Source organism: Cupressus sempervirens, chromosome 1, assembly GCF_028749045.1.
Source record: "Cupressus sempervirens isolate cs-2001-9-10 chromosome 1, ASM2874904v1, whole genome shotgun sequence".
NCBI classification, from domain to species: domain Eukaryota; kingdom Viridiplantae; phylum Streptophyta; class Pinopsida; order Cupressales; family Cupressaceae; genus Cupressus; species Cupressus sempervirens.
Window position 1 is genome coordinate 628,966,052 of NC_143118.1, and position 16,294 is coordinate 628,982,345.

At 36.0% G+C, this 16,294-nt stretch overlaps 2 protein-coding genes across 2 annotated transcripts in view; one reads left to right on the top strand and one right to left on the bottom strand.

Annotated features, from left to right (window-relative positions):
- Nucleotides 1-16,294, top strand: part of APE1 (acclimation of photosynthesis to environment) — a 73,108-nt gene that overhangs the window by 39,153 nt on the left and 17,661 nt on the right. The gene's annotated exons all lie outside the window — the stretch shown is intronic.
- LOC149579491 (uncharacterized) lies at nucleotides 5,725-6,842 on the bottom strand. The gene is made up of 3 exons (XM_089809330.1): nucleotides 6,601-6,842; nucleotides 6,333-6,485; nucleotides 5,725-6,191 (listed from the first exon to the last, which is right to left on the bottom strand). Exons 1-3 carry the CDS (start codon nucleotides 6,812-6,814, stop codon nucleotides 5,764-5,766), a joined length of 795 nt encoding a protein of 264 aa, XP_089665456.1. The 5' UTR covers nucleotides 6,815-6,842; the 3' UTR covers nucleotides 5,725-5,763.

The window sequence follows — 16,294 nt, forward strand, 5'->3', positions numbered from 1 at the left end:
CTTTATACTGCAATACTAAAGCTTGTGGGTATCATCCCCACCCTAGTTTTACTTTCTATTTGGAAGGTTTTTGGGTCACCATATCTTGTGTCAAAGTGTTATGAATGTTTTACTACTTTTATTCTTTCATGCATGCAATTAGATCAAAATATTATATGAAGAATTAATTGGTGAAATAAGTTAATGTTTTATTGGTTCCTGATTCACCTCTCCCCTCTTAGTAAACTTGCCTATCTAATATTTCCAACACTAACAATCCTCTAATAGCACACCAATATAAGTGGGAATATTGACTTGTGCTCCAAGAGCCGATAAATCAAGGACAAGCTTCGGTGAAAATCTCTAGTGCAAGGGACTATGTAGACTCTCTTGAGTCAATTTCATACAGGTGGGCGTTTCACTTTCCTGACAATCACATTCATTCCTTGAGCAGTTACATGGAAGTAGTTACCGATTAACGAGAACCAAAGACAGTGAAGTTCTTTGATAGAGAGTTTTTTCTCTTCATTCGCATGGGTTCTAAACCTTAGAGCTTTTCGATTGGACTGGAGGGAGAGTTCTACAAGTACGAGCTCCTGTGTATTGGATTATCAAAATTTCTTTATTTTTCTTGGCGAGTAACCAATTGAGCCATAGTCGTTTCTTATTGGTATCTGAATAGACAAAAGAAATGTGTAAGAATTATTGTAACGTTTGGGTGCATGAAGCATTCCAAGGGAAAGTATCTGAATCTCCTTTGTGTCACATCATTCACGGGTTGGAATCGCTATAAGAATTCAAGTTGTTACATCTTAGACCATTGACGGTTTTCACAGAGCCTTCTATTGTGAAATTTAATATTGAGCCCACCTGACAAGAAGCATTACTTTACCCAGAATTAGGAAATATGTGGCAGTATTGACAAAATTATTGATTATAGACACATCAAGGTAACGTGTTTGTTCTTGGCAAAGGACGTGATTCACCAGATTTGGTTATCAATTCAAATTCAGTTGACAAGTTTAAAAAAGGATTTCTCTACTGCATGGAGGTCAATGGGAGTGGGATAGTAATCGGTAAAGAAACTTATCAGTGGTGTCTATTGCTGGTGGAGAATAATGGTGCTCTGTAGAATGACAAGTCAGAAGTAAAGACTCATAATCATGCATAGAGAATACATATCACGACTTCCACTTTAAAATGGATAGAATATAAATTTTAATACAGGCTTTGATACATACTTGCGATTTCAATATAGTCTAGACATTTTTACAAACAGGCATTCCTTGCCTTCTATTTGGAAACATTAAGCTAACGAATTTCTACTTACCATAAGGGCCATGGTGAAGGATAGATGAACCAAGTGTCGAATGATATCCCCAATGGATGAAGGCATTATTAGTATGGAGTGAGGATCGAACACGATACAAATAAATTCATTGCTACTGATTGTTTTTGATGAAATTGCCTGAGGCAAAATAACTCAAATACCTCAGTTTATATTGGAAGATGAAATTGAACCACCTTGTGGTGTGAAGTGAAATATTGTTTGTATACAACCTTGTCGAATCTCTGCTATATCTGGGGCGGCACGAGTTGCTTTTGAAAGAGGTGAGCCTTTGGGGGAAATAATTGTTTACCAAATTTGATGCCAGGAACGAGAGTTGAAGAAGTTTACAAACTATTTTGACTTCAAGTTTGGGCCATCACAGTTATTAGTATAGCTGAGTGAGTGCAAGATCAGCAAAGAACTATTATGAAATTATCTTTAGCAAATTGTATTCCTGAAGGGGACAAAATCTTGTACTGAGTGACTATAATATTGACATGGTTCTCAGTAAATCTCTGAAGGTAGTGTCAGCAGAGTTAGTTGGAGTCTCTCATTAATGCCAATACCTCCCAACCTACAATCACATGGATAACATCATTTAGCAAAAATTGAATAGGTCTGTCATTACTTAAGTCCGTGAAGTCATACAGAGAAGTGTTATTCTATATAATCTGAGTCAGATTATATCTACCTAATTTTTGAAGACATTCAGTATTCAAAAGCCCATGAAGTAATTTTGGGTGGTTAGTAAGTGTTGGGATTTCATAAATGTCATTGTGACTCTATGTTGTAGAATTCATATTATGAAGAATAGAACAAATTACATTGTGGAATTGAGTCTATTGGCAGTTGCTTATTGGCAAGTTCCTAATTATTCAAAAATTGTTGCAAAAACAAATAACCCAATGCCAATCTAAAAAACTTAGAGGTTCAGGAACATCAAGACAATTCTGGGGCAGAATGTAGCTATTTGTTAGACTTACAATAACAAGATAACAACATTCAGCAAAGGGAAAAGATTTCGATAAAATCAAGAAAGGTACTATGAAGCCACAAGAGCAATTAGTCCAGAATTCTGAATTTGATATAAGAGCATAAATACTTGACATTTATAGAGTATAAAAAACTCCCTACCCAAATTCAAAATGATTTGTCATTCAATAATTTCATGGATTTTCATCTAGAGTAGCAAAATAAGACTGATATGGCAAAAAAGAAGTATTTGGAATTGGTTCAGGATCTTCTTGCAAAGGACTAGTGCAAAAATGTGTATGAAGAATTTCTAGCAGACCAAAATCATCTAATAGAGGGTCTTAAAAAAGAAGAGCAGTCAACTACCATTGATTTATAGCCTTCCCGTGATCACATGGAAGATGTTACATGTGTAAGTTTCTATGTTGGTGATTTGGAGGTCAGCTTTGACAAGCAGGTTGATGTGGTCGGTTGCACACGAGGTAATAGTAGATTGAAATTTTTGTATGATGAACCTTATATTTCTGATACACATGACATGAATTTAGAGGAGCAATCTAAGATGACACTGCAAGACAAGGAACCGCTTCAACATGACAATAATGAAATGCATACCTTAAAGAACCAGTTGAAGGTTAGTCAAGACATGGTTGTGGCATCTTTGGTACGTTATGACAACACTCACAAGATGGTTGAGGACGTCTACAGGAAGGTTAAAAAGGGGGAGGAAGGAGATTGGCTTGTTATTGATTTGCAGGTGATCAAAACAACTCTTGAAATTATGAAATCAGATTATTTATGTTTGCTTTTCGACAGGGATTATATTCTTAAGGTTGCTGAAATATATGCTAATCAGTCGAATAGAGAAAGGAATGAGACTAAGGAGCTCAACAAGGAGCTTAAGTATGCTCGTGAGGCATTGGAGGATTCTCAATTTTCTCTTTAGGAAGCAGAAAATCAGATCAGGGTCACGAATCACTCTCGGGAACATGAGGGTAAAGTGAGGCAGGAATTTTTTCAATAAGTGATTGATGAACTTGATAGCATTCAGCAGATGTATGACTTGAATAGCTGCCCCAAACGATCAAGTACCAAAACTTTAGATCACATTCAACTTGTAGACAACCCTATGTTGGAAGTAGATGCTGATTGGACTTCCGATAATCCCCTTGTTGTGATAAATGAGGGAACTCCTTTTGATTGCATGAAGAGGATGGTTTTGATTTCAGAATATTTGATTTTGGTACAGTTCCTAGCAGTGAATCTGGGTTACAGGATGAGAGTGGTGAATTGACTACGGTTGCTCGTCATTGGATCAGTCCAAATAGTGTTCCCAATTTCACACCATACAAGAGTTGGTTGGATTGCATACATCAACCATTGGATAGATTTTGGTGTAGTATTGATGAGAGTTATGGCTCAATCACAAGGAACGATTTTTCAATGTCCTTATTCATAGTACCTATGTACCCAGAGGTTCTCCAGATTGATGATGACAGTATGATATTTGATGCTCCCAGGGTGTTGTTTTCAGCTTTTGAGTAGCTCATTTCTTACATCATCTATTTAGGACGGGTCGTCACCATCTACTGGGTTATACACAGCCCCTTGATATATTTCTACCTCATCATATTAGATGGTTATGACTACAGGGTTTGGGATCCAGGTGTTGTTAGTATGTATCTATGGCTTATTGAGGTTTTGGTTATAGTTCTACTCAGTTTGAGACTGCATGCGAGGATAGTCAAAGTTGTACAGTCTACAGGTATAGTGATATTTCATAGCAAAGAAATGTGAATCGGAATCGGATCAGAATCGGCAAGGCTGAATCGAATCGTGAATCGGCAATGAATCGGCGATGAATCGGCAAATTTGAAAAAATCCTTTAAATTTAAAGATTTTAACAATTTAAAACTTATTTCATGCACCCTTTATTGAATATAACTTAAGCACACTATAACATCATCAAATAGAAGTTAAAACTTAACATTCATAAACATGGAACATAAAATCCATCACATACGTAACTATGTTATCTAAAATGTAAATTGTAGGCTAGCTGAAGGAAATAGAAATCAAATGATCATAATGATTTAAATCATAGAATGTATGTAAGATGATCCATAAGAAATCAAATCATAAATTTATGTAAGAATCTAAGATGAAGATCCATGAAAGTTTGAAACATATGTCTATCAATGATTCAGTATCAATATCTGTAAACAAAATATAAAAACAAGGCTCCAGCTCAAGCCTCAGGCTCATAGTCATCATCATCCTCAACATCATCCTCAAGCTCGGCTACAGCCTCAGCCTCAGCCTCTAAGTATCCAGTCTGCCTAGTAGCAAGGTGTCTAATGTAGGTCCTAGAGGACTGTCGAGCCATATCTCCCGCATATAAGATGGGCTCACGAATGTCGCTAGGGCCTGTGTCTGTGCGTGCACGTGTGCGTCTACCAATGCCTGAAGAACGTGCTCTAGCTGCCTCAGCCTTTATATCCACCTGGTCAATCCACGCACGGTCTTCCTCAGTGAAGACTGGATCTACAACCTTTGTGAGCCACTCTGATTCTGGATCAATCTCCTCCAGAATGATCGGAGAGGAGTCAGTGCCCAAAATCTGTCTGATCCTAAGACGGAGGTTGTAATGAACGAAGACAAGATCATTCAACCTCTGCACTGTCAACCTGTTTCTCCTCTTCAAGTGGATGTGCTCGAATATGGACCAATTGCGCTCACCTCCAGAAGCGCTGCTTGGCTGACTCAGAATACGAATGGCAATTTTTTGAAGTTTTGGGGTTGTGGCCCCAAACATTTGCCACCATCTATCTGAAATAAGGGAAAATAAAAATAATTAGTCTCATTTACAAATTACAAATTACAAGTTAACTCTAAAATTACATAATCAACTTTAAGTTTAGAATCTAGATTCATGAACATTGAATATATTATTTAATTTTTACTTGGCTGTATTGTTTCCCGAGCATCTATGGCTACCCTGCTAGAGAAAAGTGGCCCTTCTTTATTATTGAACTTATCAAGCTCAATAATTGCAGCACTGCTATCCTCGTCAGTACTCAACCTCTGGATCACTGTATATAATCCGGTGAGAACCTCCTCATCCGCCTTGAAGTCAGGACAGAAACGAAATGCCGAATTCAAAAAGTAAGCTGCTGCATGGATGGGTCTGTGGAGCTGATTCTGTCATCTCCTATCAATGATGTCCCAAATAGAGGCATACTTCTCCTGCACTCCTGCATATTGAGCTCTAATGGCCCTTGGCCCTATCCATGCCCTCATATATGTAGCTCATAGAGGGCTTCTCCCCATCAGCAGTTCGTAGGAGAGGTACAAGGGGCTCAGTGGCTTACATATAAAGTAAAACAAAAATTTGAGTCAAAACTTAAACATAGAATAATTCAATAATATAACTTAAGGTAAAACTAAATCATTAAACAATTAGCATAGTAAACTGTAAAATATTAAATGTTAAATTGCAATAAAATTACCTTAAGGATTTCTCTAGCAGGTTTCCAAAAACCATCATCATCAAATATGCAATCCACTACATCTATCCCTGCAGTGGTCGTAGAATAGGAAGATGAAATCCACTCCCGCCCAACAAACATGCTCCTCAAATCATCCCTTGATGTCAACAAGGACTGCAAGGTGATGAAATTCGAGGCAAACCTCGTAATCCCTGGACGAGCTAACTCTTTGTCTCCTGTGTACTTCCTCATTGTGCTAAGGACAAATGAATGATTATAAATAAACTTGCATATGTTTTTTGCCCTTTCCACACATGACTTGACCCACTCAAGTTTGCCAATTTCCTCCAACATGAGGTCAAGGCAGTGTGCTGCACAAGGGGACCAAAATATGGTGGGGTGCCTCTCCATCAAAAGTTTGCCTACAACAATTTTAAGATAATTAGAAATTCAAATTTCAAACATGTTAGAACTTAGGAAACTTAGAAATTCTAAGTTAGAATTAGAAAAAGTTCAAAATTCAAATAAATTTATTTTCAAAACTTAAAAAGTTAAAAGTTTACCTGCAGCAACATAACTTGCTGCATTATCCGTCACCACTTGCACCACATGTTGTTCCCCCACCTCTGCTATAACTTCCTCAATAACCTCACATAAGTATGCGGCGTTTTTTACATGAGCAGAAGCATCAATAGATTTGAGGAACATGGTATATCCTACAAGTAACAAAACAACGAATTATAATTACTATTAGCAATCAACAAATCAAAATTTGAAATAGTCAATCACGATTCAAAATTATGTATGTAGAAAAGTAGAATGATCAATCACCTCCACAGGATACAAGAAAATTGAGGAGTGTTCTTCCCCTCCTATCTGTCCAACCATCAGTCATGATGGTGCAACCCTTTTCGATCCACTCCTTTCGGTTGTCCTCAAGCTCATGCCTCATATCCTCAACCATTTCCTCCAGGAGGTATCCACTCAACTCAGCCTCAGTTGGGGCTTTAAACCCCGGACCACAAATGGTAACTGCATCTATCATGTTCTGCCAATAAGGAGTCCTGTCAGAAATAGATAATGATATTGATTAGAAATTTAGATGTCAAAAACTAAAATCATAAAACAAGTAGATATAATTAAAGTTTTAATTTTACTTTTAACTTTAACTTTAACTTTGAAGATAACAAAGAAAAAAGAATCAATTACTTGGCTGCAATAAATGGAATTTTGCAAAAGTACCGGAATTTGCAAATCTCTTTTCTGGCAGCATCATGAATCTCCTTGTTCAAACCCATGCCCTCAAGCGTGGGTTGGGAGCCAGGAGTAGTGCGAGGCACAAAGTAACTATCCATTCTGTTTTTCCGCACTCTAGGCCGCAATAGGTTGGTGTTGGACTCTGTCTCAATATGAGACCGACTACCACTAACACTCACATGAGCACTAGCACTAGGATGAAAAGGAGGCCTAGAAGAACCCTCTCCAACACAACCTACGGATGCGGAAGCTGATGCAGATGTAGATGCGGTTGCGGATGTGGGAGCACGGGAGCCAATACCTCTTAACCCTTCAAGTTGCATTTTCTTAGTCAACTTGTCTTGTTCATTTTTTTCTAATGCCACTAAACAAGAGCGTTTTGCCTCAGCGGTTTGATGAGTGCAAACTGTGACATCATGGCCAGGTATGCCAACAATGTGGTATTTCAATCTATAGATACCTCCCGAATTTATTTTTTCTTTGCAAAATATACATTTTGTTTGATATTTGGTTCTCCCAGGAAACTCTTCATTATATTTCCAGCATTCATCTTTTTTACCCATTGTGGAAATTGGAAAATGAAAGCAAAGGGCTGCTGTAATAAAAAAATTCATGTAAAAAATCAAAGTTTGCAACTAATAAACAAAAACTACAAAACAACAAACCCTAGTTTGCAATTTAGTAAAAATAAAAAACATTCAAGATTTGCAAATGAACACTAAAAAAATTTAACAAAAAATGCATACTACACTAACATGCAAAAAAAAAACCAACACTTACCTCTTGCAAATGAGTTGAGGAGTGTTGATATTGACTCCTTAATGCTCCCAATGCAATTTATGGCCTCCCCAGATGGACTTCTGATCTCTTTGGTGCTCTTCCTTCTTGCCGGTTGGAAACCTATGGATTCTCTTTTCTCTTCTTCTCTCTCACTCTTCCTCTCTTCTACTCATACTAAGCAAATAGAAGGCTCTTTAGGGTTATAACAAAGAGGAAAGTCAACTTAGAAAGAAAATAAAACATGTGTTTTTTTTTTTAAATTGAACTTTCTATCCTTGCTGCTGCGGCCGATTTCTGGAGATTCACGATGGCGATTTTGGCGATTTTTGCCATGAATCGCCGATTTTGGCGATTCAGGCGATTCACAAGAAAAAATCGCCACCAGCGATTTCCGACTCCAAAAAAATCGGGAGCCATGAATCTTATCGCGATTTCGGCGATTTCATGGCGATTTTTGGAACTATGTTTCATAGATTTATATGGGACCTGAGGATCTAGTTGATGGATGGGTTGCAAAGTGACACCTTGCTTCGTAGTGTGGTTGAACTTGTTCTCATATTGGGCTACAGGGCTACCTGCAGATTCGTATGGGATCCTGGTACTAATTGCTTGAGGACAAGCAATTTCAAGGAGGGGAGATTTGTAATGTCCCCTTTTTTGCAACATTAGAAATGTTAAAGGCATATTCTATATAATATTAAAATTGACTTGGAGAGCGTGGACTCAAAATATAAAAGGTCAATTTAATATTATAAAATGGGAAAAAGGTACAAGGGGAGATAAGACGAAAAGCCAAGAGAGAAGTCGAAGAGTCACAGTTGTGAGAATAAAAGGAGAAGAGACTCTTTCATTTGGGCATGCTTGATTATGATTCAAATTTCAGTTCTCTTGCGAGAGTTGTTAGGAAAGCTTCAACTTTTAGCCAGTGTGAGGACGCAACCCCTCATGCCGGCAAATAATGGACGCAAACCCATTGTTCGTAGAGACATCACTTTAGGTGTCTCGTATGTGTTTACAAGTTCTTCCCTTAGTGTTCCAATTTGATTGTAAAACTGTGTTTAAGATTGGATTCTGATTGCTGGTTATTGTATTGCTGTTGTATAATGCAATAACATGTTTTAAGGAGTTGTATGAGAGTTTATTGGTTTAATATTGTTGGTTCGTAACACATTTTCATATGCTTGAATCTTGAATATTACTTTGAAATGAATGGGTTAATAACTATTTGAGAATCTACTGGTTTCTATATTGATGTTTTGTAATACATTTGCCTATGTTAAGTTCTGAATATATTGTTTAAAGAAAAATCGAGTAAATATCCGGTTTTGGGATATTTCATAATGATTCCAGTTGATCTTGGATTTCCAAAGGAAAATCAAAATTGTGATAATCTTCACCTTCCATATGCAACTTGCTCTTTGAATTTCATTTTGTGGACTTTAAATTGAACTTGGACCTCGATCCTCTTGCTTATTTAATGAATGTCTTGTGAATTGTTGATGCTCCTTGTCAATTTTGAGGTGGTAGTCTTAAGGTGCTCACCCTTGGACATCACTTGTACTCAAGACCCATGCCATTTTCATGCTTGTCATCTTCATCTTAATTTATGAACCCTTACAAAACAAGAGAAGAGACGTGTTTTATAAGAAAATAATTATCAGAATTTCTAAAGGGAAATCAACTTAGTAAAAAAACATCTTGCACATTATCCACCAACTTTTTCAACTTAATGAAAATAAATTTTGATTCTGGTCTCAACTCTTGATTACCTTAGTTTGAAGTGATTCGGCTTTCACTTGTGTTAAATCTGTAACTTTGATCACCATACTGGTCTGATTGTGCAGATCGCACATGTATTATCTTGCATGAAATGCCTTATGAAAGCTTATTGCTTCTTGTCTAGACATGATTGACGACTCCTTGAGATAATTGTGTTTAAGTATCAACTTAACTAATCTTAGTTAAGTTTGTCTACAAACCATTACCTTTTTAGATCGCCGATTATGAGAATGTAAAGTGGGCCGACCTAGGAAGGGTCATGTCCCTTAGAGGGACTTGCCCTTTGGTTGATGTATTTATATAGCGTGTGGTTGAAGTTTAAGGACACAAAAATAATAAGTCTGCTCCTTGATCAATACTGCCCTAAGACGACTTGCAGAAAACATAAAAACATTTCCAGAATTATATTTCTCAATTCACTCATGTTTGTATATTGAAGATCATCTGCAACAAGCATAAGACAAAGAAGGAATAATCTAAGTCTGATTTATAACAGAATTTGTAGAAACTTTACATGGTCTCAGAGCTCTGGTAGTCGAACCTAGGCTCTGCAAATTAAATGATCAAACTTAATATATCTAGCATCAGTCTTCTATTTTCAATGATATACACAATCAGACCTGAGGATAGGTGTGATGAGAAAGAACACTTCGATGCTTGGAAATTCAGAATCATGATTATTCTTGAAGAAAATGATGTGAAATAGTTTGTTGATTCAGCATCCAAACAACTTGCTGTTGAACCTAATAAAACTATCTAGAGTAAAGGAAACAAGAAAGCCATGCAAATCATATTAGGTGGAGTAAAAAATGAAATAGTACCCATGTTAATGAAACATCAAACAATATTTAATATGATGAATGCATTATTGAATGCATAGAGGTTAACAATGCAACCAAAGTCCTTGCACTAAAAAAGCAACTAAATCATATACAGATAAAGAAGGGAGAATCGATGAATTCTTACTTCCTAAAGTTTGCCAGTCTAAGAGATGAACTTGCAAGTATAGGAACCATAATTGATGACAAAGAACTAACACTGATGGCTATAGATGGAATAGCAGATTCATGGGAAACATTCGCACAGGGAGTAAGTGCTAGAGACAATCTTCTTGACTTCAATAGACTTAAGGGAGATTGTCTTCAGGAAGAATCCAAAAAACCTAAGAAAGGGAGAAAGTTGAAAACTGAAGATGAAGAACTTCATGTTCTCAACACATTCCTATAAATGTAAGAAGAAGCATTTCAAGAAGAAGAAGGGTAGTCAAAACAATGACAAACCTAAGAAAGATCTATCCAAATTAAAATGCTTCAAATGCAAAAAGTTTGGACACTACTGATCTAATTGCCCTAAGAATTCTAAACAATACGTAAACTGTACACACTTTACTAGGAAAGAAGATGACTATGATCCTAAGAATTGTGTATTGTATTCGACACTATCAAATGAAGTATCAAGCAAGGCATGAGTGATTGATAGTGGATCATCTCGACATATTACAGGATACAAAGAAGCACTAGACTCTATATCAGAAGAAGTTGATGGTGAAGTTACCATCGGTGGTAATTCAACTCATTTTGTCAAAGGAAAAGGAGATTGCACCCTGAAACTAAAGTTGGGTAGTGTTCTACATCTCAAAATAGTACTCTATGTACCTAGAATAGAAAGGAATCTAATCTCTGTTACAACACTTAGAAGATGATGGACATATTGTTGCTTTTATGGACGACAAAGTATTAACCTAGTCTAAGAACTCTTCATTTAAGAAAATAAAGTTGATTGGTCAAAGAAAGGGATACTTGTATGAATTAAATACACAACCTAGTCGACCTATTCAAGCATTAATTCATGAAGTTGCTGATATAAACGAAATATGGCACAGAAGGTTAGGGCATCTAAATTTCAAAACTTTATCAACTATGGAGAAGATGGTTATTGGTTTATTTAAATTAAATAAAGATCATTCAAGCATATGCAAAGGATGCGCTTTGAGTAAGAACACCAAAAGTCCATTTCATGATAGCACTAGGAAAACTAACAATGTTTTGGAATTAATCCACTCAGATTTGTGTGGACCTATGTTTGTTCCTTCTCTTGGAGGACTCTAGTACTATATACTCTTTATAGATGATTTCTCTAGGAAAACTTGGATTTACTTCTTTAAGTGTAAAGAACCAGAAGAAATTCTTAAGAGATTTAAAGAGTTCAAAACCTTAACTGAAAACCTATCAGGACATAAAATTAAAATTTTTAAGACTGATAATGGAGGGGAATATACTTGAGATTTGTTTAAAGAGTTTTGTAAAGAAACAGGAATTAAGAGGGAGTATACCATTCCTTATAACCCACAACAAAATGGGATAGCAGAAAAGAAAAATAGAACAATTATGGAAGCAGCAAGAGCTATGATATTTGATCAAAACTTAGAATATTATCTTTGGCTAGAAGCCTCTTATACTGCTGTCTATACTCAAAACAAAAGTCCTCACTCCTACTTTAAAGATAAAACTTCTGAAGAAGTTTTTACTAAGGTTAAACTTAATATAAGTCATCTTAGGATTTTTGGGTGCCCTGTATATATACATGTTCCTAAAGAAAAGAGAACCAAGTTAGAAACCTCCGAGAGGAAAGGTATTTTTTTCAAGTATAGGGAAGTATCTAAAGCATATAGGATTTTTATACCTGGTTAGAAAAACATTGAACTTAGTAGGGATGTAATATTTGAAGAAGATTTAGCATTCAAAAGAGCCCTAAGTTTTGAAGATCCCTCTCCCTTAGTTTTGAAGAAAATATTGAATCTGAGTTTCAAAGGGAGAACATTGAAGAAATTGAAAATGAAATTTAAAATCTTGATCTTGAGGAAACTCAAAATCCAAAGAAAAGACCACTTTGGGCCAGTAAGATAGTAGAGGAAGCACAAGACTTCGTTGCACCATCTAGAACCTTCAAAGAAAGCAAAAGACCCAAAAGATTTTCTAGTTATGTAGCAAACATGAGTGATTTATCTAAATTAGAACCAACCAATATTTCAGATGCTATTAAACATACAATTTGGAAGGATGCTATGCCAGAAGAATACCAATCCACTATTAAGAATGATGTTTGGGAAATTGTTCCTAGACCTGAAGGAAAATCCATTGTTTCTTCTAAGTGGATATTTAAAATTAAATATGCTGTTGACGGTAGTATTGAAAAATATAAAGCCAGATTTGTAGCCAAGTGATTCTCTTAGAAAGAAGGAATTGATTATGAAGAAACCTTTTCTCCTGTTGCCTGATACACCTTTGTAAGAGCAGTCCTAGCTATTGCAACATCAAAGGGATGAAAAGTACATCAGATGGATGTAAAAACAACATTTCTGAATGAAAAGATTACAGAAGAGGTATATTTAGAGCAACCCGAAGGCTTTGAAACTCATAACCCTAAAGTTTTTGTTTGTAGGCTTAAGAAAGTTCTATACGGGCTTAAACAAGCTCCAAGAGCTTGGTATGAAAGAATTGATAAGTATCTCACCTGTTTAGGATTCTCCAAGAATGAAGTTGATCCAAATCTATATTATAAATGGGATAAAGATGATATGGTAATTTTGATATTGTATGTTGATGATTTACTAATAATAGGTGATGATCATCTTATAGATCAATGCAAGAAAGATCTAATCAGAGAATTCGAAATGAAAGATTTAGGAATCCTTCATTACTTCCTAGGACTGAAAGTATGGTAAAATTATGACAGCATCATACTTAATCAATGAAAGTATACATTAGATATCTTGAAGTGATTTGGAATGTGGAACTGCAGATCTCTCTCTTCTGTAATGGAGACTAATCTACATAAACTTAAGGAAGTAGCAGCAAAATCACCTTCCATAGATTCTACTCTCTACTGATAGATGATTGGGTCTCTTATGTACTTGGTAAATACAAGACCTAATATTTGCTATGCTGTTAACACCTTAAGTCAGTTTATGTGTGAGCCAAAGGAGATTCACTTAGTTGTAGTCAAATACATTATGAGATACTTTCAAGACACTCTTAACCTTGGGCTCAAATATGAGAAAGGTGACTTGGATTTACATGGATTCACAAACTCAGATGGGGTGGAAGTGTTAAGGATAGAAAAAGTACTTCAGGATGCTGTTCCAGTTTAGGATCAACGATGATATCACGAATATGCAGAAAAAAGTCATTAGTAGCACAAAGTTCCACAGAAGTTGAATACATTGCAGCAGCAATGGCCTCTCAGGAAGCAATTTGGCTTAGAAAGTTACTTGTGGGATTATTTGGTCAAGCCACGAGTCCTACGATTATTCACTGTGATAATCAAAGTTCCATCAAGCTTTCTGTGAATCCAGTTTTCCATGACATGTCCAAGCATATTGAAATTCCTTATCATTATGTTAGAGATATGGTAGAGAGGAATACTGTAAAATTAGAATACATTTGTACTGTATATCAGACAACAGATATTGTTACCAAACCTCTCTCTTGAGTGAAATAGATCACTTCAGGAAAAGACTTGGTATGGTTGAATTATGAAACATTTTGTAATCTTTAAATTATTAATAAAATAATTTTGTTAGGCTATTGACTGTTATGGGCTCCACCATTTGTGTTCATTATTTAAGAGGTGACGATCTTTGAGATAATGAACACTTGTATTAAAGACATTATGAGAGATGACGATCTCTTAGATAATGTGATGTACAGTAGAGATCTATTGTTAGATCTAGATGAGTTCAAGATCACATTGTGATGTAGACATTTCTATGTCTATGAGTCACAAATTGGATAAATAAAGAATTTAATTATTTTTGAGATTTTATCCCATGTTCTGGTAGATCTTAAACTTAGGATCATGTTGTGATGTAGGACTGCCAGTACGTATGAGTCACAACTTGGATAAATGAAGAATTTAATCATTCTTCGGATTTTATCCTGTATATTGTATGCTTTGAAATACTGTTATCACTAGTATCAGTGATAAGTCATATCACGGGTATAGTAATATGACATAGTATCATGTGTTCAAAGATACCACATGCTTAGAAGATTTAGATAGAAATAGAGTATCAATCTATGCCTATTCATCATATTTGATGATGCTAGATATGTTCTCTTAGTATGACTATCAAGTTAAGAGGGAGTGTTAAATCTGTAACTTTGATCACCATACTGGTCTGATTGGGCAGATTACATATGTATTATCTTGCATGAAATGCCTTATGAAGGCCTATTGCTTCTTGTCTAGACATGATCAGCGGCTCCTTGAGATAACTGTGTTTAAGTATCAACTTAACTAATCTTAGTTAAGTTTGTCTACAAACCATTACCTTCTTAGATTGCCGATTATGAGAATGCAAAGTGGGCTGACCTAGGAAGGGTCATGATTTATTTATATAGGGTGTGGTTGAAGTTTAAGGACACACAAAAATATAAGTCTGCTCCTTGATCAATACTGCCCTAAGACGACTTGCAGAAAACATAAAAACATTTCCAGAATTATATTTCTCAATTCACTCAAATCTGTATATTGAAGATCATCTGCAGCAAGCATAAGACAAAGAAGGTATAATCTAAGTCTGATTTATAACAAAATTTGTAAAAACTTTACAACTTGAACATGTCTAACAAGCTATTTAATTTCATTACGATCCATCTTGACAGCCATCAAACACTCAGTTTGCATCCTCACTTCTGATTTTCACTTCCCAAATCTGCTCTGCACTTTACTTGATCAAACTAATTAGCTTCCCTTTTAACAAATTTTAGTTGTGAATGATTGAAAGTTGAAATTGCACTGCCCTTGGGGTTTTCGAAAATTTGGAGCTTGCTCATTGTTGGGCTCCTACAATTTTGGATTTTGCCATTGAGTTGGGCTCCTACATGTTCAGAAATTGTCATTGAGTTGGGCTTCTACTTTTTTGGAAATTGCCCTCCCCTTGGGCTGACTTACCTTAGCTTGGGCAGAGTTTTCTTACTCGTGGGGCTTCAAGTGCACTGTGGAAAATACAACCCTCTTGGGTGCCTTCAAAACACCAATGTGGAACTTGTTTGTTTGTTGGGCTTCTGACTTTGAAGTTGGTTTGAAATTCATCTGAGTATTGCAAAGCATAATGAAGGCTGATTTATCTCAGATTTGGTAACAAATCTGTGTCATTGCAAACTTTGTTAACTTTACGTGCAAGTCCCCTCACTTCTTAATCCCTAACCTTTCACCTTGCTTTGGCTGCCATGTGTGTGTAACAACCACCTTTTGTTGCTATTCTTTTTCTTTAAACATCAATCATTAACTCCTCTATTCACCATGGTGGCAACTTGATATCACACTTCATGCTTACTCATGTTAGTGTTTAGTTTCCATAACTAGGGTCATCCTTAGACCTAGACCTAAGCCTCGAGGGTTCACTTGTACTGACCCTTCCTACATATCCTCTCATGGGAATTCAGAGGCTTTCTAGTTCATAGTTAGAGAGAGCTCACTCTCTCCTCTTGATGAGATCTATGATCTCTCTTAACCATGACTATTAATTAAGTGTAATTTTTTAACATAGTCCCATTATAATTAAAGATGCTCATTGTCATCAAGTGTTGGTTCCATATCCATCATTATCAATCATTAGTTGCATCATCTTACACCTATTCATAAGGGTCATAATGCAAATCACACATTTGGTGATCTCGAGCATACACCACATATACACAGAAGA